Below are 23,221 nucleotides of genomic sequence, written 5' to 3'. Positions count from 1 at the left end.
AGCTGGAGCACTCCGAGTTAGGTGAGACGGCCAACTTGGAGAGGCTTAGAGTGTGCTTGAGTTCATTCCCAGAATCTGCCAGGCTCCGCACGTGTTCGCGAAAAAAAACCCCATAGTGGTAGGCTCGTCAACCACACCAACCAAGTGACGCCTTTGATTGGACACAGGTTGAGAGCTGTACCAGCCAATGCATCTATATATTGGGTGAGAAAATGCCATTGCAAAATAGAGCCGTCGAGACTGCTCATTTGTTCTCGGGGTTTATCATTGGAGGTTTTGGGGGTTTTATTTTAAACAAAATGCGATTTCAGGTTAAAAACTCAAACGTGTTCCTACAACTTTTCAGGAAAGGTGACAAGTTTAGGCACACCATTCCGATTTCTACACACGGCGGTGACTTCGAAAGAGCCCTGGTACCTTGTGAGCTCAACTCCATCCCGGGCCCCATCAGGTGGCCGGTGGTGGGGAGTTTGCTGGAGATCATGAGGAAAGGAGGGCTCCAAAAACAACACACAACACTGGTAAATGTGGCGATGCAGCCGTTTAGTACGAGAGTTATCAGCGGGGTTGTAGTATGGATGCATCATTGTCACCTGCAGAATGTACGGCGGCTAATGCACAGGGTCAACACCAATGTGTTCTTAAAGTTAAAGCGAACGGTAGAAATTTGTGAATAGAAGGTTGAGGAGCACCTCATTTCACCGCGCGTTTCCCAAGCGAACTCTAGCGCCCTTTTTCTGTTGCAGGTGGAATTTCATAAGAAGTTCGGGAAGATTTTTAAGATGAAACTGGGTCCCTTTGAATCCGTGCACGTCGGGGCCCCGTGCCTCTTGGAAGCTCTTTACCGCAAAGAAAGCAACTACCCGCAGCGCCTGGAGATCAAACCATGGAAAGCTTACAGAGACTACAGGGATGAGGCGTATGGGCTGCTCATACTGTGAGTACAAGCAAATCGTCGCTGCCAATGAAGATTACGACTCATATTGGAAGTATATACAATTATAGGAGGCATAGATAGGATGGATAGTCCGAACTCTTTCTCTCTCCCCCCCCGCCCACACACCCCACCCCCACCCACCCCAGAGGGGAAATGTCAAAGACTTGAGGGCGCAGATTTAGGGCGAGAGGAGTAATATGTAAAGATGTGCGGGGCACGTTTTTTTACACAGAAGTTGGTGGGTCGCTGCCAGGTGGTGTTGGTGGAGGCAGACACTATAGTGGCATTTAAGAGGCGTTTAGAAAGGTAAATGCTGGGAATGGAGGGATATGGATGATTTGCCTGCAAATTAGATGATTATGTCCCGCACGGATATTGTGGGCCGAAGGGCTGGTTCCTGTGCTGCACTGTTCTACACACAAAACGCCGGTATAACTCAATGGGCCAGGGAACATCTCTGGAGAAAAGGAATGGGTGATGTTTCGGGTCGAAACCCATCTTCAGACCCAATAGTCCTAAGAAGGGGTTCGACCGAAGTCACCTCTTCCTTATCTCCAGCGGTGCTACCTGACCCGCTGACTTTGTATCTATCTTCGGTATAAACCAGCATCTGCAGTTCCTTCCTACACACTGTACTGTACTATGTTTTATTAAATTATTCCTCGCAAAAAAATCCAAATACAACTAAACACCTTATATATTTTGTAAAACGTATTTCTTTGTGAATTAGTAATAATCGATATGTAGCATTGGTTTAGTTATTAATCCACATATATCGACATGAAACCGCAACTGAGCCTCGTTTAGTGCGAATAGATGCAATATGTGATGCCGCATATGTATTGGAGAATTCAGATGGAAGTTGAAAACATTTAGACTGATACCTGCCACGATTAATCAGTTATATATAAATCCTATGTTCCCAAAGGCAGGGCAATGTGTTTAATAATCGCGAGCGGCTGTGACTAGATTTCCTCCGTTTTATTTCGTTATCTTGGCTGCCTTTAGGGAAGGGAAGGAGTGGCAACGAGTGAGGAGCGTATTTCAAAAAAAGTTGATGAAGCCAACAGAAATAGCAAAACTGGACGGAAAAATCAATGGGGTAAACACACTTTATTGTGAACACCGGTCGCGCTCTCTCGCACACCACTGTTTATCATCACCACCTACCTCCGCGGGTTCATCCACAAGCTGAACGCAAAGTGCTGGGGGGACTCAGCCGCTCAGGCGGCATCTGTGGAGGGAATGGACACAAGATGCCGGAGTAACTCAGCGGGACAGGTGGCATCTCTTGATAGAAGGAATGGGTGACGTTTCGGGTCGAGACGCTTCTTCAGACTGGACAGGCGACGTTTCAGGCCTGGATCAGTCTGAAGAGGGTTCCGACCCAAACGTCACCTGTCCATTCCTTCCACAGATGCTGCCAGACCCGCTGAGTTCCTCCTGCACTTTGTGCTTTGCTCCAGATTCCAGCACCTGTGTCTCGAGATTTATTCACAACCTCTCCTGCTACCCTCAAATCAACCCTCGATTTCCAACTCTGATGTGAATTCGTGCGAATCAAATAAGAAAGACCTGCCCGTCCCACGACGGCATGCAATACAGTGCAGTACCCAAATACCACCAATAAGAAATGTTCTATTGTTACTTTATAAATGTTAAATGATTTAAACGGGAGAGCTGTAGAACTGTCTTCAAAACACATCGTTGCTGCCAACACAGAGATGCATTTATTTAATCAGGGCATTTCTCTCGAGACATTTCTGATTTCAGTGTTTATTAAAGTGGTGTACCTCAGTATATTTAACCCGGCACCTGATCAATGTTCAGACACGGAATCAAAGTTGGGTAGCGGTGATGTGAACAGCTATAACAGTCACTCGACCAGCAGAGTGCAGCGGTTTGATATCGGAGTTAAACATTCTCCAAGAAATCTCCTTTCTACCAAAGCGGCGATTAAGGAAATAAATCAAAAGGAGGGTTAAATGAGAAGCATAGACGCAAAACGTTGGAGTAGCTCAGTGGGATAGGCAGCACCTCTGGAGAAAAGGAATAGGTGACGCTTAGGGTCGAGACCTTTTTTCAGACTCTTGCGAGCCTGGGTTAAAACGTGGTCTGAGAGTCGGGGGAAACGAGAGAGAGAACAAGTTAAACGAACGTCCAAGAACAGGATAAAGGGCTGCATGGGAATATGAGGCGAATCTGGATCAAATGTAGGTTGGGGCAGAATGACGTGGAGAAGGCTCTAACCCCAGTTGACTGACGCAGCGGAGTCGCGTCCGTACTCGGAGAAACACACTTTGCGCTCTAAAAAATCGGCGACCTAAATCAGTTTAAATATCAGACTGACAGAGGTCAGGAATCCTAAAATAGACACAGAATGCTGGAGTAACTCGAATCCTAACCCGTGGGATCTATAATCTCGGAACTGCCAGGTGGAATATGTGCTTTAATTTGTTCTTTTAACTTTTCTGTATAATTGTCAGATTCTGAAAGATTTTATCCGAAAATTAGAGAGGCTTCGCGACGAGACAGGCAAAGTTGACGATTTATACCAGGAGCTGAACAAATGGTCCTTTGAAAGTAAGTTCTTTAGAAAGTGCTATATCGCATTTGTCTTTGATTTTTGGCAACAAATTAATATTGTTTTATTCACGGAATAGTTGTTTAGATAATATTATTTAGAAATTAATCTCGATAAAATTAGAGTAAATGATGTTAGTTAAGATTGTTTAACAACTTGGAGTCTATTTTATGGTGAAGTGTTCTAGTTATACACAAAAGCTGGAGAAACTCAGCGGGTCAGGCAGCATCTCTGGAGGAAAACGTTCGCAAATGAAACAGTTAATGATTCGAGGGAAGAGATCAGTCACACCATTTAATCATTACCATTGATCTGACCACTGTTGACACGCAGGGTTTTTTTTAAAGGCGTAGATGCAGAATGGGAAATGGTGTGTTTAATTCACGAGCAGAATACTGCGTTTCTGGAAATCTTAAACGAAAAAAACCCCGCTGGAAATATTCAGCAAGTCGGGCAGATGTTTTTCAGTGCAAAAAAAATCAACCTGAAACGTTAGTTCTGTTTCTCTCTCCCACAGATGCTGCCTGGGTATGTCCAACAAACTATGTCGCAAATGCTTTATCCGAGCCTTTATTCCCGGCTGTGGAGAAGAGTTTGTGATTTATACAGAGGTTACTGGTTTCTATTCAGTTATCGATTGCACCTGTGCAGCTTTGACTGAATCTGCCATAAACGGCACAAAAGTGGTTCGCGTTAACCTTGTCCCTTCATTTGGTACCGACTCTCTCTACAAACTCAAGAATACCCAGGACATTCACTATTCCCCGAAATGACGGTCTCTCAAACTCTTTTTATTAGTCAGCGATCAACTAATGGAAATTGTGTGATGGGCAAGAGCGCGATTATTTCTAACTATCCTTCCAACTTGTACCCGCGGTTCTGGGAAAGCAGTTGACCTGTGTTCAGTACTCCACCCACAGTATCTGAACAAAGAGGTTATTACGCCAAATAAGTAACTATGTACTATTAAATATTTTTCATATCTTGTCAGGCAATTTTTGTTTTGCATAGGTTGGAAACTATATATAGCGGTACTAGTAATCCTTTGCAAGTAAATATTTTTAGCCTTTGCTGAATCATTGGGATACAGAAAATGTAAAAGGCACAGTGCAATATAATAGATTGTGTATTTAGTGATGCGTCTGAGAATTGCATTATGCACTTATCAACAACTTTCTAATTATAGCTATTTGCTTGGTGTTGTATGATAAACGATTTGGTCTTCTGGAACAAAACGTGGGTGAAGAATCTTTGAACTTCATTCAGGCAATTAAAATTGTAAGTGCATTGCAGGATATGATTTTAACTTAGCTTGACAACCTGTAGTAACACAAATACTATTTCTATAAAACAATCCGTTTCACAAGTGAAGTATCAGATTCTTTAAATATAAAAATCCATTTGATATTCATAACAATTTAAAATTATTGACTGATGTATTCAAGATACAGCTCTTAGGGCTAATGGAATCAAGGGATTTAAGAGAGAGTTAGATAGAGCTCTAGGGGCTAGTGGAGTCAAGGGATATGGGGAGAAGGCAGGCACGGGTTATTGATAGAGGACTATTGATAGAGGATGATCAGCCATGATCACAATAAATGGCGGTGCTGGCTCAAAGGGCCGAATGGCCTCCTGCACCTATTTTCTATATTTCTATGATATGGGGAGAAAGCAGGAATGGGGCACTGATTTTGGATGATCAGCGATGATCTTATTGAAAGGGTTGAATGGCCTACTCCTGCCCCTATTTTCTATGTTTCTAAAATGATTATATATTGATCGGCCAAATCTTTGTTAACATGAACACATTGACAAAAAGAACATGTATAATCAGATGCTCATATTTCAAGATGAATAATGCATTTTAGAGGAGAGAATAAAACACAACTTTCCTAATTGCCACTGTAGCACTTCTGGTAAAGGTACCACGCACAATACTCTTGGGTAGGAGGTTCCTGGATTAGTCCACAAAATGCAGGATAAATCCAAATTAGTTGAATTAAGGTTTTGCCAGGATGACTGTCTCTGGACTGCATTACAATCATTGGGCCAAATATGAAACAAAGCTCCACCAATATTTAAGGAACAATATCATCTAATACATCGAGATGCAGTGTATACAATCCACAAAACACACCACTTATTTTCTGACAACACCTACCAAATCCAAGAGGTCGAGGTTCTTTAGAAACTTTAGAAGCTAACAATATCATTACTTGCTTGGTGCTCTATATGATAACATATAGAGGTGTATAAAATCATGAGAAGAATAGATCAAGTAGATGCACAGAGTCTTTTGCCCAGAGTAGGGGAATCGAGGAGCAGAGGACATGGGTTCAAGGTGAAGGGGAAAAGATTTAATAGGAATCTGAGGGGTAAGTTTTTCACACAGAGGGTGGTGGGTGTACGGAACAAGCTGCCAGAGGAGGTAGCTAAGGCTGGGACTATCCCAACGTTTAAGAAACAGTTAGACAGCTACATGGATAGGACAAGTTTGGAGGGATATGGATCAAGCGCAGGCAGGTGGGACTAGTGTAGCTGGGACATGTTGGCCGGTGTGAGCAAGTTGGGCCGAAGGGCCTGTTTCCACATTGTATCACTCTGTGGCTATGACTCTATCATTACTTGCATACTTCTTCCAAGTTGCAGGCCATTCCAACCTCAAAATGTATTGCCTTCCTTTCATTATTGCTGAGTCTAAATGCTGGAACCTCTTACTCAACAGTATTATTTTTGCAAAGGAACCACAGGGATTCAAATTGGTAGCTCACCACTAACTTCGTAAGGGCATTAGGGGATGGACAATAAATGCTAGCATTACCACTGACACTCACATCCTGAACAGATGAGTACAAAAACACTCAATAATAAGAAGGCAATTTAATCATTGTATGTAATTTGACTTTTCTTTAAATCTCTTCATATTTTAGATGATGAATACATTTGGTAAAATGATGGTGACTCCTGTAGAAATTCATAAAAGATTTAATACGAAGATTTGGAAAGACCATACAGAAGCTTGGGATAGCATATTCAAAACAGGTATATACCGAATTAATAATACGTATGGATAAGTTTTTTTTGCGGAAGCAATGTTGACTGGTTGATTAAAAGATACAGCATGGAAACAGGCCCTTTATCCCACTGAGTCCACACCAACCCTTGCTCACCCATTGACACTATCTGTGTTATCCCACTTTTGCATTCGCTCCTATACACTACGGTTAATTTATAGAGGGAAATTAACCCGTAAATTAGCATATCCTTGGAATGTGGGAGGAAACGTGAGCGCCCGCAGGCAATCCACGTGCTCACCGGGAGACTGTGCAAACTCTACACAGAGGGCAGCTGAGGTCAGGATCATACCTGGATATCTGGGCTGTATGGTAGCAGCTCTAACAGCTGTGTCACTATTCTGGCCATACATAAATGTTCCGAAAAATGAATGCTCCAAAGCCCAAAAACTGGAACATATTTCTGGAACAGATCAGCCATGATCACGGTGAATGGCGGTGCTGGCTCGAAGGGCCAAATGGCCTCCTCCTGCACCTATTGTCCATTGTCTATATTTCAATTAAAAAATGTTTATGCAGCTACAAATAGCTGAAATCACAATTTCAAAGCATTGTCATGGAGGTTTTGTCACTCAACTGTCAGTGAATTTGAAATATTTGAAATTAGAAGGAATTTCAGTAGGTTTAAATTCTGGAATTTTAGTTCAAATCTTATTGTAGATTGGCTTAATATCGCACTCTGCTCTCCCATAAGTTGATCCTGGGGAGAAAATGAGAAAGTTCGAGGCAATTTAATGTATTGTTGGCAACTTGATCAAGGGTGGGCGTACAATTTTCATATGCTATCAGGAATCATTTTTACCAGCAATTATGACTTGAGTTCCTTACTGTTTCTCATTTAACAAATCTGTTACCTATGATTTTTGTTCTATAATGATGTGATAGTTTAATATTTTTTGTAGAACTAAAGTTCTCAAACTGTTACCCGACAGCAATTGCTGCATATTGCAATGTTTTTCTTATTACATGTAATGCCCGTAGGCGGTATGTGAGTTACATACCCTGTTATTTTTATGATTCTCATTGATATTCCACCTTAATTAGGCACCAAATCAGTTTGGCCTGAATGCTATGACCATGGTGGTGTGCAGTAAGCAGCATTGCCTGCTCTGGATGTAATAGTTAATTTAGTTTTTAGTGTCACATGTACCAAGGGACAGTGAACAGCTTGTTTGTTGCGTGCTTTCCAGTCAGCTTGTTTGTTGCTTTCCAGTCAGCGGAAATATGAAATAATAGCAGAAAATGTTGGGACCACGCAGTAGGTCAGGCATCCAGATATAATGTATCGAGCTTGATCCAGATATTTCATGACGTACCATAACGTAATGGATTGAACTACCAATATATGCCTCTACCCTGACATCTATGATTATAAGTATGTGAGGACGTAAGAAAATTATATTTCTTCCAGTAAGTTAGTGGTTTTGTTTATTGTTACATATATCGAGGTACAGTGAAAAGCTTTTTGTTGCATGTTATCCAGTCAGCAGAAAGACTATACGTGATTACAATCAAGCCGACCACAGTGTGCAGATAGAGGATAAAGGGAATAATTTTAGTGCAAGATAAAGTCCAGTAAAGTCCAATTAAAGATACTCTGAGGGTCTCCAATGAGAGGCATAGATAAGGTAGACAGTCAGAACCTTTTTCCCAGAATGATAATTTCAAATGCTAGAGGGCATATCTTTAATGTGAAAGGTGACAGAAATGTAAAGGTGATGCACGGGACAGGATTTTTTTTACGCAGAGATTGGAGAGTGCCTGGAACATACTACCGGGGATGGTGGTGGAGGCAGGTACAATAGTGGTATTTAAGAGGCCTTTGAATAGACACAAGGATATGGGGGGATCTGGATTATGTGCAGGCAAGTAAGAGTAGGTCTTAGCATCATGTTTGGCACAGATATTGTGGGCCGAAGGGCCTGTTCTAATGCTCTACTAAGTTCTATGAAATATCACCTATTATCAAAGCATCAAGGTTTTAGTTAGTATTGAATTTAAAAACTGTAATTTTTAGGATATCATACCTTTTATTCAGTTCCGAAAGAGAAATTTAGAGTCACCTGTGTCATGTGGTTGACTACTGGACCTGGTGCCTCTTTACTGGAATGGCATACATGGGGTCAGTCTAGATTTGCACTAATAAACTGCATGAACTGGAACAGGGTACTGGAGCCAAGTATTTATAATAGTCTGAGGTTAACAGGAGGTATTGGCTGGGGTCACTGAACTGACAGGGATATGCAGCTCTTGTTACGCACATAGCTTATTCATTCGAGGTACTATTGACTGACGCACCTACTTTCCTGTTTCAGTAGTGAAAACAGCTGAGGCAGATTAGTGAGGATAAAACATTTTCAACATGACGAGCTGTAGATATTAACCCTCCAAAGTCCATCTGTTTTGCTTCCAAAGTAAACACCAGATTGCCGTCTCAACCCTTGTTTGCTTCTTTTATATAAGTCATGCAACAATGATATAACAAGACTAACGCCTAAAAACTTACCTGACTGTACAAAATTAACAAAATATCAAAAAAAAGCTTCCTGTTCAAGATTATCTCAGTTTGAAAGCCTATGATGTAGGAATAGAAATTAAAAGCAGCAATGTTTCATATAGATCATAGAACAGTACAGAACAAGAACAGGCCCTTCAGCCCATAATATCTCTGCTGAACATTATGTCAAGACCAACTTATCTGCCTGCACATCATCCATATCCCTCCATTCCCTGCATGTCCATGCTTTTTATCTATCCAACTGTCCCATCTGCCTAAACCACCACCCCTGACAGCATGTTCAAGGCACTCACCAACCACTGTGTAAAAACACTTGCCCTACACATCTCCTTTAAATTTTCCCCTTCAAACTTTAAATCTGCAGCCTTTCTTCACTCTGTTGGTGGAGGGAAGCATAAAATCCCAAAGGGGAAAATAAAATATTGATGGCCATGCATTTCCTGGTGAGAACAATCAGGGATCTGATCCCAGAGAAATATATTTTGGCTTAAAATAAATCTTCATCAATATTTCTTCAGGTTGAAGGCCGTTTGCTAGAACTGGGAATGGATCTTTGACCAGACGTGTAAACTCATGGATGCTGCTTGACTGATGTGTGTTTCTAGCAATTTCTGTTTTATTTCAGATTTTCAGAATATGCTCTTTTTAAATTTTCACGATTTAGATGGCAGAGGCTGGGATGGAGATGTGGAGATTGGGGATAGGTCAAAAAGGCAGACATGAAGATATAGAGATGGGGTAGGCTCAAGGAGGCCGGCATGAAGATGTTTGGGGTGGAGATGCTCAACAATAAAGAAAACAGGGATCGTAGATCAGGGATGGCCAAGAGTTTAGAGATATTTGGAAGTGGTTCACTGTGGGATGGGAAGATTGGTCGGAGATCCTGGGTAGGTTTCGCTCTTTACTACTGGTCTCACAAGCATTGTCCTAGGAATTCCCCACAGATATGCAATTTTCCATCAATGTTGAATGAGGTTGTCATGTGCGAGCTTAATGTGGAAATCATGTTAGATTGCAAGGTTGACTCATGACAGGAAGTGTCCTGGTGAATTTCATGATCACCTCAATTTGGCTCAAAAATGATGGCAAAAGTCATTCACACCTGATTGAATTGATTTTCAGTTGCACATTAATGAACAAAAAAAGTATTGTGCAATCAAAATTATACTGTAGATGTGAACGAAGACCATTTAGTTGAGCAGCTGCATGACTATGTGTATACTCCATAATAGCAACCCTCCCATTTTACTTCATTAGAAACCTTACAAAACAATTATCAGTTGATTGTTCCTCATTAACTTGTCCTTAAATGCAACTCCATTAGTTGTTTCAATTAATGACATGACGACAGGTTGCATCATCTGAGATGTTTCCCCTAAATTCATTCATGGATGTGTTGCTGACAAACATTTATTGATGACTCTTGGGGTTGCACTTCCCCTGCAGCTGTGTTGCATAATATTTTACAAGGAATTTATTATTCTTTGGGTCTGAAGAAGGGTCTCGACCCGAAACGTCACCTATTCCTTCACTCCATAGATGCTACCTTGCCCGCTGTGTTTCACCAGCATTTTTGTCTACCTTCTATTATTCATTCAGATAACTTTATCAAACTGAATCAAAATGGTTGATTCCATGAAACAGTTCAGTCAACTTATTTTTCTTTTTAGATCTGGCAGATGTAAACGGTTGCTATGAACAGGAAGGCAAAAAACAATAGAATTTATGCAGATGTTAACAGATTTGCTTGAATCAAAATGAATAGAGAAAACTTGGAATTAATTGTTGTCCTTTAACCAGTAGCATTGTGTTATTCATTTATGCAATCAGTTCACAAGTTCGAGAGGCAGAATTAGACCATTCGGCCCTTCAAGTCTACTCCACCATTCAATCATGGCTGATCTATCTTTGAATTTCTGCATCACATGAAAATAATGACATTACATGTTCAGGTATTCTGTCTGATTTGTTTTACCTCAATGGGTAATAATCACAGATTGATAAATGCCCTGCAAAAGACCATTACTTCCGCAAGCAGAATAAATTAACTGAAAAGAGAGACTGTTGAGAGATTACTATGCAAGGAATGATTTTAGCATTGTTTCCTACAAGGTACATTTGTAATTTATGCTTTCTCTGTGTATAACTTTGCAGCAAAATGCCACATTGATGGAAGACTGAACAGAGAGTCGTCTTGTCCTGCCAATGATTTTCTCTCCGATATTTACAACGGCAGTGAACTATCGAGAAAAGAGCTGTATGCTACCATCACTGAGCTCCAGATTGGAGGAGTGGAGACGGTGAGATGCTGACCAAAATCCATAGCTGATTCTGAAAATGATTCTGAAAGAAAAATGGGAGAAAGCTTATAGTTACAGTTGATCATTGTCATCTTGATCCACTGACAGCTCTCACACTTGGAGGCAGAACAATGATCATGTCCTTTTCCAAGCCTTGAACACAAAACATAAACATGACCATTTAAAATGCGGCACATACCATGTAGTTGAAAGTCATCTTGATTGGACATCAATCACATTGACTGGGCATCCATCTCATACCCTGCAAAATACCTTGGTCAAATAAAGTCAATGAATTGCCAATGTCACCTAAGCAAGTATCTGGGAGAAACAATGAACTGCAAATGCTGGTATTCAACAAAAAAAACATACAGAATAGTGAAAGGCTTGGACAGAGTGCTTGTGGAGAGGATGTTTCCACTAGTGGGAGCGTCTAGGACTCAGAATTAAAGAATGTTCTTTTAGGAAGGAGATGAGAGGAAATTTATTTTGCCGTGGGGTGGTGAATCGGTGGAATTCTTTGCCACAGAAGGCTGTGGAGGCCAAGTCAGTGGATATTTTTGAGGCAGAGATAGATAGATTTTTGATTAGTACAGGTGTCAGAGGCTATGGGGAGAAGGCAGGAGAATAGGGTTAGGATGGAGAGATAGATCAGCAATGATTGAATGGTGGAGTAGACCTGATTCTAGACCTGAATGGCCTAATTCTACTCCTATCACTTATGACCCTATGTCCTTAGGTCAGGCATCCTGATGTAATGTATCTAACCAATGGCACCTAATCAGGATATTTTATGATATGCCATGATTTAATTGATTGAACTTTCAACATAGGCCTCTACCTGACATTGTTAAAATATGTGTGAGTATGTAGGAAAACTATATTTCTTACAGAATAAACCTTTATTTGGTTGTTAAATATATTTTTATGCAGGGACTCAAAATGGCATTGGTTCTTTTCGTCGCAGCATGACCAACAATGTGGAGAGTTTATGTTACAAATCAATCCCTTGCAACAGTAATTTGTTTACTACATCTGAAATGTTAAACAACATTTTGAATTTGTTCACCATCCATCATCTTGCATCTTGAAATTAAATTGAAGTCAACTGCAATTTGCTTCAGCTTTTAGAGCCACTCTGCTTTAGTTCCAGCGATTATTCCATTCCCACAAGGTCAAATTACGAATTGAAAGTGAACCAACTGAAGCTATCCGACCTAGACAGTGGTGGACCATAAAGGATCAATATAATAAATCCTACAATAATATCGGGAAAATAAATTTATCAAATTAATTTAAATAGGATCTGATTATACCATAGGTGGGAAATGTGAGAACAGAATGCATTACATGATGTAACTTTTGATACATTGTTGGACTAGATACTGGACTTAATCAAGTGTTACTGCCTTCAATAAATGATAACTACCTCTGTAATTTGGTTATGCAAGCATCAACACAAAATAGTTCACAGAAATTAAACACAATAAAATTATTAATGATTTTGTGATGTTTAATTTGAAAGACAGCTCTTATAGATTTCTAAAATATGTAGCATATCCAAGATTTTCTATCAATTCATCTAACCATTATTACATTTAAGGAGGAAGTTAGAAGGTGGCTTTCACATATTTAATGCCTCTAGATAGAATGGGTCATATTTAAACTAGAAGATCTCCTTTTAAAATATTTGTAAATGGCAACAATTAATTAGATGAATGAGAAGTCTGCAAAATAAAATTAACACTCTCTAGTTTCTGTTGTAACAGACGGCCAACAGTTTGCTCTGGGCTATCTTCAATCTCTCTCGCAATACTAAAGCACAAGAAAAACTTTATGAGGAACTGCTGCATGTGCTACCTGAAGACCAGGCCCCATCTGCAGAAGATATTAAGAACATGCCCTACCTAAAGGCTTGTCTGAAGGAGTCTATGAGGTTAGTTTGACTTCATAATTTTGAGCTTTCTCTTGAAATTTTCAAAGTCAAATCACTTTTTCAATTTTGTTTGTCAGTATTACTCCCAGTCAAGAATGTCCTTAATACTATTAACAACTGCAAGAGAAATCACACCACTTTCCTAAATCAAGTTAACATTCGATAAGCCCCTTTACTAATCTAGTTTAAGACTGGGAACTTCACAGAATTATGAATGGAAGTAATTTTATAGGATAGTTTACCATTCTAAAGCTTCCACAATAAATTAGACTATTAAATAACAGAATTGATAGACCTCAGGTTATGAAATATGCAGCATTTTGGAAGTATATTTGAATTGAAAATCAGATTTAGCCAAGTAGAAAAAGGAAATGATTTGCCGTATATTGTATGTACAGTTATAATTATTTGCATTAAATTTTTAATAGAACCACTAATTGAAATTAAATATTTTCATCACAGGTAGCAATGACACAGGCCATTTTTGAAGATGACACCTTAATCTTGACACCATTATTTTATTACTTAGATTAAAATGTAATAATAGTTTTGAAGTTTTGAAAATTTAACATACTTGATATATATTCTGATATAACTAAGCACCTTAATAAGAGAATTACTCACGGCAAATATCTGTTTAGAATTACTCCTTCGGTTCCCTTTACAAGTCGGACCTTGGATGAAGAAACACTCCTTGGCGATTATCTACTGCCTAAGGGAGTAAGTATTCAGCAAAATTGCAGTTATTTATCAAGGATATATTATAGCTTCATTTGACTTTGTCGTTTGCCACTCATTCTCAAGTAAAACCATGACGTCTAGTTTATAGGGTTGCAGTGTGTATGAAGATGGCAGATTGGACCAAAGTAGGCTTGCATGTTCCTTTAAACACAGGTGACAGATGAGGAAGGATGACTTGCTATGGTTATACAGGGTCTTGTTGATACCATGCTTGGAGTATCGTGTTCAGTTTTGGTCTCCTTTTCAAAAAATATATTTACCATCAAAGAAATGCAGCTAAGGTTCTAATTCTTGGGATGACAAGTCTGCCATATGAGGAGATGTAAAGTGACTAGGTTTGTATTTACTGGACCTTAGGAGAATAAGGTGGTTGGGGAGCATCTAATTGATTCTGACAAAGCTAGAGAGACTGCAAATATCCTCTTGCTGGGGTATTCATAATCAGGGGGTTACAGTCTTACTTGATGATACAAGGAACTGCAGATGCTGATTTATACATTTTATAAGGAACTGCAGTGGGTGGTTTACACATTTTACAAGGACTCCAGCATTCTGTGTCACAGCTTTACATTGAAGGGCAAGAGATATGGAACAGAAATGGGAGAGAAATTTCCTCAACAGAAAGTGGTGGGCCTGGGGAATTTGATACCTATGGAGGCCAAGTAAACAAATAGATTTAAAAAGGAGATATTTAAATCTTTTGTCACAAAATGTATGTGGAGAGAGCAGGAGTATGGTATTGAGACAGATGACCAGTCATGATCATATTGAATGGTATAGGCTAAAACATCCAAAGAGCCTACCTGTGCTCCAGCTTTCTCTGTTTCGCTGTTTTAGTTCTAGTTCTAGAAATGCACCATGGAAACAGGCCCTTCGGCTCCGTGATTCCATGCTGACCATCGATCACCCATTCACACTAGTTCTATGTAATGTCAGTTTCTTATCCACGTCTGACATATTCGGGGAAATATTACTGAGGCCAATTAACCTACAAACTGCATGTCTTTGGAAAGTGGGGGGGAACCAAAGCACCCGGAGGAAACCTACAGGAAGAACATGCAAACTCCACACAGACAGCAACCAAGGTCAGGATCGAAGCCGGGTCTTTGGCGCGGTGAGGCCACAGCTCTACCAGCCTGTGCCGCCGTACACTCCCCTAACCTGTTCCCGACCTTCCCCGCCCCATAAGGAAACACTGTAGGGGCCCAGTTAGATATATGGACAGCACATTTTCCATTGTGTGCACCCTTTCTGGATCAATCTAGCCACATTTCAGAAGGAGAGAAAGCATATCTGCCATTATAATAATGTTTTAGTACGACTGATGGTGGGTGATGGATGAGCTTCCAGGCAGTTCTGTTTATGTCATGGAACAATTTAATGTCAAATATAAGAGAAAAGTGTCCATTCTTTTTGTTGCAGACTACTTTAATGATAAGCTATCATGCACTAGGGTGGAATGAAGAGAATTTTGATGACGGAATGCAGTTTAAACCGGAGCGCTGGCTGCAGGATAAGGATAAGATCAATCCCTTTGCTCACATGCCATTTGGTGTTGGGAAAAGGATGTGTATTGGCCGGCGATTGGCTGAGTTACAGCTGCAGCTGGCCCTCTGCTGGGTGAGTTGTGTGTGCCGAACATGGACATTCTCCCAAATCTTTGTTTCAATGCAACAATGCGCCATGGCCCTGGACTTTTCTAACTTGTGATGTTTTTCACTGCAGTTGGTAAGAAAGTACAAAATAGTGGCGACCGATGAAGACCCTGTAGAAGCACTGAACTCTGGGATAATGGTGCCAAACCGCAAGATCCCCGTGGCCTTCCACAATCGTTAACCGTACGTTCACAATTGTTTTCAATTCAGTGGGCATGGGCATGGGTGGCACAGTGGTGCAGCTGGTAGAGCTGCTGTCTCACAGCGTCAGAGGTTCGATCCCAACCTCGGTTGCTGTCTGTGATTACTTTGCACATTCTCCCTGTGACTGTGTGGGTTTCCTTTGGTATCCTCCCATACCTCAAAGATGTGCGGATTTGTAGTTTAATTGGCTTCTGTAAACTTGCTCCTAATGTGTAGGAGATAGATAAGAAAGTGCAGGGGCGGAAATCTCTATCAAAACATGGGGGGGACACAATTCCTTGGTGGCCCCGCTCACATGCAATATACACACGCGCACGCACACACACACACACAGACAGACACATATATACACACACACACACATACACACACACACACACACACGTGAGGCTTTGGAGGCTTCAGCCGTGGGCCCTGTGGATGGTAACATCAAGAGCTGACCTGTTTAAGAAAGAACTGCAGATGCTGGAAAAATCAAAGGTAGGCAAAAATGCTGGAGAAACTCAGCGGGTGAGGCAGCATCTATGGAGCGAAGGAATAGGTAACGTTTCGGGTCGAGACCCTTCCTCAGACCTTCTCCAGATGGCATTCCAATCCCATCTGGAGAAGGGTCCAAACCCAAAACATCATCTGTCCATCCTCTCCACAGATGCTGCCTTACTATCTGAGTTCCTCCAGCACTTTGTGTTTTTCATGGTTCCAGCTTCTGCAGTCTTTTGTGTTCCTTCCCTCCCATTTTTATGCATCGTAAATCACTTTTTTCCAGACCAATATATACACAGTGACCCAAGTTCTTATACTCCTCCCTTAATGAATTAATTCCTAACCCTCCTCTCCCTGTATTGTGCAACAAGCCTTCCTCGCTTACCTGTGTATTATCATTGAATTCCTCTCTCTGTATTGTGAACCAATTTATGATATTTCTTTCTGTGCATTGCACGTCAATGCATGACATCCCTTCTGTCTATTGTCAACCAACTGACTCACAACACAGAAATGAATATAATAACTTGGCTCACAATACACAGAACAATGTTAAGGATACCATTAAAACACATGGAGAGGTGTGTCAGAAATTGATTTGTTGCACAGAGTATAACAACTTAGATCACAACATACAGAAAACCAAACCTTTACTGTCTGAAATTTTGAGAACCAATCCCTGGGACACCTTTGTGTTTATTGGGCAACAATGCATGATGGGGTTCTAAATTGCTCCAGGAAGCATAAAGTTGATGCATTTTATTTCCCTTGTCAGCTCACTTTCCCCAAATGGGATTAAACAAAAACGACTAGAAATGTATTTTCTCTTTGTTAATATTGAAGTGAATATGATGGACAAATCACCCTCAAGCTTTCTGTACATTTTGCCTTTAAAAATTGGCATTTGGTCATCCCCTATTACATCTTGGGAGAAATCATCAAATATCATATTCATACACTCCCCGTCTTTTGCAATATGCGACTTACATAAACTTGCACTTCTGTAAACAACTCGGTACTCGGTCCCTAGGTCAATCTAGGCAGTTTATAATGTCTATAACAGTGTACAACCACTCAAGTTTGCATCACTAACAAGCCAGCAATGGAGGTAACGCTTACCCAGAAGGACGCGTGCCATAGAATGTGCCCTAATGGTGAGACAAAACTCAAGCCGGCAATGGTGGCAGTGCTTACCCAGAAGGCCACGCGGTGCAGAAAGTGCCCCAACAGCGAGAGTCAGTGATTCTGATTTGCATAAAATCTGACGTAAGTCAGGATTCACGGAATTAAACCCTTAAAGAAACATGCCTGGAAAAACATTTCTCAGAAAAGTTATAATGCTTTTCTCACTAGATTTAAAGCCACCACATGAATGAAAATGATTGCTGTTATTATATGTCGGATCTTCACTTAATAGCTATGATCTCAGTAAATAGTTGAACAGGATCAAAAGGCCGTTCACATCTTTCTGTCCTTGCAAAGGACAGGTGATCTGGTAATAGATCAGTGGGTGAGGAATGTAAACGAAAAGCAACATTCACAATTCAATATGTTGGAAGGAACTGCAGGTGTTGGCATACACCAAAGATGGACACAAAATGCTGGAGTAACTCAGTGGGTCAGGCAGCATCTCTGGAGAAAAGGAATAGGTGATGTTTCAGATTGAGACCCTTCTTCAGAAGAACCTATTCCTTTCCTCCAGAGATGCTGCCTGACCCACTGTTACTCCAGCATTTATGTCTATCCTCAATTCACTACAGCGAACCTATTTCAGTGTTCTGATACAGTAACTTAAGATGCTGCTATTCCCACATCACACCTACACTTGTCAATTACAGCTGCAAAATATCATTAAAAAAATTGTTGCAACCATAAATTCCAAAGATGAAATAAACTGCTTATTATCCAGATTTGCAAACAGATACACTGATAGGGAGATTTTTTACAGATGATTGGTATGCAGCTGACAAGACAAGAGAATAGAGAAAACACTCCAGAGAGTTTACTTTGATTAAAATAATTAACTGCAAAATAAATATTTCTCTAAAAATTAATCTCTGGTGAATGAGATTAAACACATCATCAAGTGGACGCACTGATCAAACTGATTTTTTTTTGAGTGGCACCATGTCAATGCAACTGTAGAATTGTTTTTAGTATCATTGATCAGGATTCTAGGTAATTGCTTCATATAATAAATGAGCACAATTAGAAGGCATTAAATAATGCAATTTGTAAATTGGAAATATTATGTGCATTTTTCTCTCTATTATTGGCATAGATTGCATCAGCTAATAGACTTTTTCCTTTTCAGGAGCACTGCGATTCTTCGAGAGCAGAGCCCAACCTACACTCTTGTTAACCTCAGCATTTTATAATCGGTCAAAAAGGTATCACAAGGCCAAAAGAATGTTGTGGGAATGGAAGGATTTCAACACATTTGCTGACCCACAGAGGATTACAGTCTCCGTTTGGCCTGATAAGAAATTAAGTCATTACAACCTTATTTTGACAGAACCATTCATTCACTGAGCAATAGACTTATGAGTAAATAGTGAAACAACACTCAGTGTGACATTTGATGCTTAATATCTTGTAAGGTTGAAATGCATTATATGTAAAATCATTTATCGTGAAGAAGTAAGGGTTTTTCAAATAACCAGAAAAAACTCCACGAAAACCTGACTATGTCAATGCACTGTAACCAGAGCTTTTACAGGCAGCTGCCAGTCCACAGAAGCTGGGTTGTTTTGTGCTGTTGCTGTGACCTGCTTCAGGTAGAAAATCTGCCCACTAAAAGCATCCACGTACCCGAAAGGTGAAGGAGGGAATTCCGAGTGGATTAAAGCATCTGTTTTTTTTTTTATACTAGCTGGAACAATTACACAGTAAAATATAATTGGTGTAGAAATGAATCTTGGAAGATAGTGGAAAACTGGATGCATCACATTGACTGCTTATTATTATTATTTTTTTACTTTTATCCTATACTCGATTGTGTAAAAACATAAAATAGTGGTGTACAATGTGCAATCTCCTGTTCTTCTCTCCTGTGTAAAATTAATCCATACTCTGTTGTCCTTGTTGCATATAATAATGTAAATAATTGAAACTAAGTTATATCACTATATATCAAATCATGGTCAACAATAATGTTTACATCTTGAAAGCGATTGATAAATTGACATTTGCAGAAAAATTAGCCTGTTTATGTCAAATGTTAAGCTCCACATTCATTTAAATGGATTTTACTTAAATTCAATTTAAAAATGAAAGGCACTTTGTAATGTATTAGTCAATCTGCACCGTTGAAGCAAATTTTACTACCTGACTTGTAAAAAGTTTTTTAATATGCTAATAAAAGGTAATACGAACAATTTAACAAGTGATTATTAATTGATTCAATTCCCTTTTCCAAATCTTTCATAATATTACTCGTAGTCATTGGGCCGTACATCACAGCAGTAACTCCTGATTCACGTTGAACAACAAGCGCCATTTACAAGCCTCACAATTGTCAAGAGTATTTGATTGTCAGATATACCAAAACTGAACGAAAAAAAAAATTATTTGCAGCAGAGCATAACTGGTCTGTAAACACAATACTCAATAGATAACATAATAAAGCAAATAACATTTCAATAAATAAGAAAACAATATTGGTGCAAAACAAAAAAAAAGTCCCTAGTGCAACCAAGAGTAGTTCGAAGTTTAGTACACGTTTGTAGTGATCAATAATAGCCTGATGGATGTTGAGAAGAAGCTGTTGTAAATCCTTTTTATTCTCCCCACATGCAAGTTAGTTTAGTTTATTATTGTCATGTGTCCTGAGGTACAGTGAAAAGATTTTTGTTGCGTGCTATCCAGTCAGAAAAAAGAAGTCTGTAAATGATTACAATCAAGTTGTCCACTGTGTACAGATAGATACATGATGAAGGGTATGACTTTTAGTGCAATTTAAAGTCCCATAAAGTCTGAGTAAAAATTGTTTGAAGGTCTCTAATTAGGTAGGCGGGAGGTTAGGACCGCTCTCTAGTTGGTGAGAGGACGGTCCAGTTGCCTGATAACAGCTTTCCATCAGCTCCCCAAGGTTCTACCACTCACCTGCACACTGGGAGCAAGTTGCTGTGGCAAATGAATCCATTAATCCACAAGTTTGTGATGTGTGGGGAAAGTGGAACATCTGGAAAAAACGTAACAGTCACACGGAGTCATGTGCAACAGAAAATTAAACAATATTGGGCTCTTAAGTAACTAATGTTGAGGGTTATAAGTGCCTATGCACTTCTAATGTTTGCACTTGTCTCTAATGCATGTTGTGAAGATATTACCATCTTCTCAGAGAGCTACAATAGAAATATGCAGAGCATGTAGATAATAACACGAAGGCCTCAACAATGTTGATTTGATGGTAATAGTTGTTTTTTTTGTGGCTATGTGCTCCAGCTAGCTCTCTGCTAAATGTGGGTAACTAAACTTGAATTTAACATCATTAAAAAGTTTCCATTGCGGCTATTTCAAAGGATAGTCAGATCCTAACAGGTTAGTTACTGATTGATTTATTTTTCCAGTTGCTGTGGTTCACCAAGTGTGTGGTAGTTTCAGAGATCAGTGATCACCAAACAGCCAAACCTTTGAAAACCTACTCACCCGCGATGAGTACTTGCTTGTCTCTTGCTAAGTCACAGAGGCCTAACTCAAACCTCCTGACCCTTCCCTCAGCGGCTGGGCTTTTCCAACAATGCGAGTTGTACTGAGGATTTTCAGCACACCTGGACCGTTGAATGTTGAGAGGATTCAGATGGAGTGAGACACCAGGTTGGAAAGGAGTCGGGCTCAGTCTGTGACCCGGATTTGGTGCGGTGAATAGCGATGATCATGGGATGTTGAATCATTGCAAAAAATGTTTCAACCTCATGGGTGGCACGGTGGCGCAGCGTTAGAGTTGCTGCCTTATTGCACTTACTGCGGCAGAGACCCATGTTCAATCCCGACTACGGGTGCTGTCTTTACGGAGTTTGTATGTTCTCCCTGAGACTGTGTGGGTTTTCTCTGGGATCTTTAGTTTCCTCCCACACTCCAAAGAGATACAGTTTAGTAGGTTATTTGGCTTGGTACAAGTGTAAATTGTCCCAAGTGTGTGTAGGATGGTGTCAGTGTGCGGGGATCGCTGGTCGGTTCAGACAAGGGCTGAAGGGCCTGTTTCCGCACTGTATCTCTAAACTAAACTAAGCTCTTAAATAATGCCAGCAACTTCTACTCCACGTCCAGACAATATTTTCAGATACATAAAGATGTACCTCCGCATGTCTGAATGCACATTCTATTGTCCTGCATCCATGGAGAACCTGTTCCTGGTTGTTTTTCTTTGTATCAATTTAAGTATCTGTTACATCACCGCCATAGCAGGGATGGGCAAGTTCCTGTATTGAAGACAAAATAATTTTCTTTAACTTTGAACCTTTTACACTCAATTTATAAATGGATGTGTTTCTAAGAGTCAATCTGTGACAAAAAAAAAGATAATGAAATAAAATGGTTAATTCATTAATTATTCTTCAGAACTCAGCTCCACAAAAAGCCCAAAAATTATGGGATACAAAATTGAAAACCGAAATAGTCAAATAAAATTTCACAGCATTCACATCAACAGTACAGCATGGAAACAAGCCATTACACTCAAACTATCTGTGCTAACCGTTATACCAAATTAAATTGGACCCATCGGAGATTGACAGATTCTAGATTAGTAAAGGGGTCAGGGGTTATGGGGAGAAGGCATGGGAATAGGGTTGAGAGGGAAAGATTCAGCCATGATTGAATGGCGGAGTAGACTTGAAGGGCGTAATTCTGCTCCCATAACTTATGAAATTATGAACTCATCTCCCTACCTTTCACACAGCTGTCTAAATGCCTCTTATCTCCTACCACCACCTCTCTTGGCAGCATGATCCAAGCACTCACCACCCCCTGCGTGTCCCTCAAATCCCCTTATACATTCCCCTTCTCTTCTTAAAGCTATGCACTCTAATCTTTGACATTTCCACCCTGGGAAAAAGACTCTGACTGTCTACCCTGTCTTTGCCTCTCATAATTTTACATACTTCTATCAGGTGGCCCCTCAGGTACCAATGCTCCAGAGAAAACAATTCAAGTTTGTCAAACTCCACGTAACATTCTGCTGAACCTTTTCGACATCCTCTTCAATTAATCAATTTCTATTATGTTGTTTATTCAACAGGCTTTAATTATGATAGACAAAAACATATATACATGTTTTAAGCCAACTGCACATCAAATGGATGCATACAAAAAATGACACAATGTTAAAATAGAGCATAACCACAAATCACCTCTGGTTCAGGTGAAACTCCATCAACAATCATAAATATACATGTTCTCAGACTTTACATAGAAAGTAGGTGCAGGAATAGGCCATTCGTCCCTTCGAGCCAGCACCGCCATTCAATATGATCATGGTTGATCATCCAGAATCAGTATCCTGTTCCTGCTTTTTCCCCATATCCCTTGATTCCGTTAGCCCTAAGAACTATATCTAACTCTCTCTCGTGACTACATCCAGTGAATTGGCCTCCACTGCCGAGTCCCCCAACATTGGGAACATTTTTCCTGCATCTAGCCTGTCCAATCCCTTAAGAATTGTATATGTTTCTATAAGATACCCTCTCATCCTTTTAAATTCCAGTGAATATAAATCCAGCCCATCATGTCCTTTTATAATGTTCCAGTTAATATGAATATGTTCCTTGTTGAATGTGATCCTTCTTG

General features: G+C 40.1%; 1 protein-coding gene across 1 annotated transcript; it reads left to right on the top strand.

Moving 5' to 3' along the window:
• Nucleotides 1–218: 218 nt before the first annotated feature.
• LOC129707428 (1,25-dihydroxyvitamin D(3) 24-hydroxylase, mitochondrial) lies at nucleotides 219–19,817 on the top strand. Its single transcript, XM_055652457.1, has 12 exons — nucleotides 219–521; nucleotides 747–937; nucleotides 1,946–2,039; nucleotides 3,424–3,520; nucleotides 4,708–4,799; nucleotides 6,452–6,563; nucleotides 11,268–11,413; nucleotides 13,183–13,349; nucleotides 13,991–14,069; nucleotides 15,513–15,710; nucleotides 15,816–15,928; nucleotides 18,747–19,817. Exons 1-11 carry the CDS (start codon nucleotides 300–302, stop codon nucleotides 15,924–15,926), a joined length of 1,509 nt encoding a protein of 502 aa, XP_055508432.1. The 5' UTR covers nucleotides 219–299; the 3' UTR covers nucleotides 15,927–15,928; nucleotides 18,747–19,817.
• The last annotated feature ends 3,404 nt before the right edge of the window (nucleotides 19,818–23,221 follow it).

Source organism: Leucoraja erinacea, chromosome 21, assembly GCF_028641065.1.
Source record: "Leucoraja erinacea ecotype New England chromosome 21, Leri_hhj_1, whole genome shotgun sequence".
In the NCBI taxonomy this organism is placed as follows: domain Eukaryota; kingdom Metazoa; phylum Chordata; class Chondrichthyes; order Rajiformes; family Rajidae; genus Leucoraja; species Leucoraja erinaceus.
The sequence above is the reverse complement of the archived record's forward strand: the minus strand, read 5'-3'. Positions and strand labels throughout refer to the sequence as shown.

Bases quoted from the DNA above. Each gene is read 5' to 3' on its own strand.
- LOC129707428 (XM_055652457.1), top strand. From the start codon at position 300: ATGCGATTTCAGGTTAAAAACTCAAACGTGTTCCTACAACTTTTCAGG. The intron at 6,564-11,267 runs GTATATACCGAA...ATAACTTTGCAG, and splicing joins GGATAGCATATTCAAAACAG to CAAAATGCCACATTGATGGA. The intron at 11,414-13,182 runs GTGAGATGCTGA...CTGTTGTAACAG, and splicing joins AGATTGGAGGAGTGGAGACG to ACGGCCAACAGTTTGCTCTG.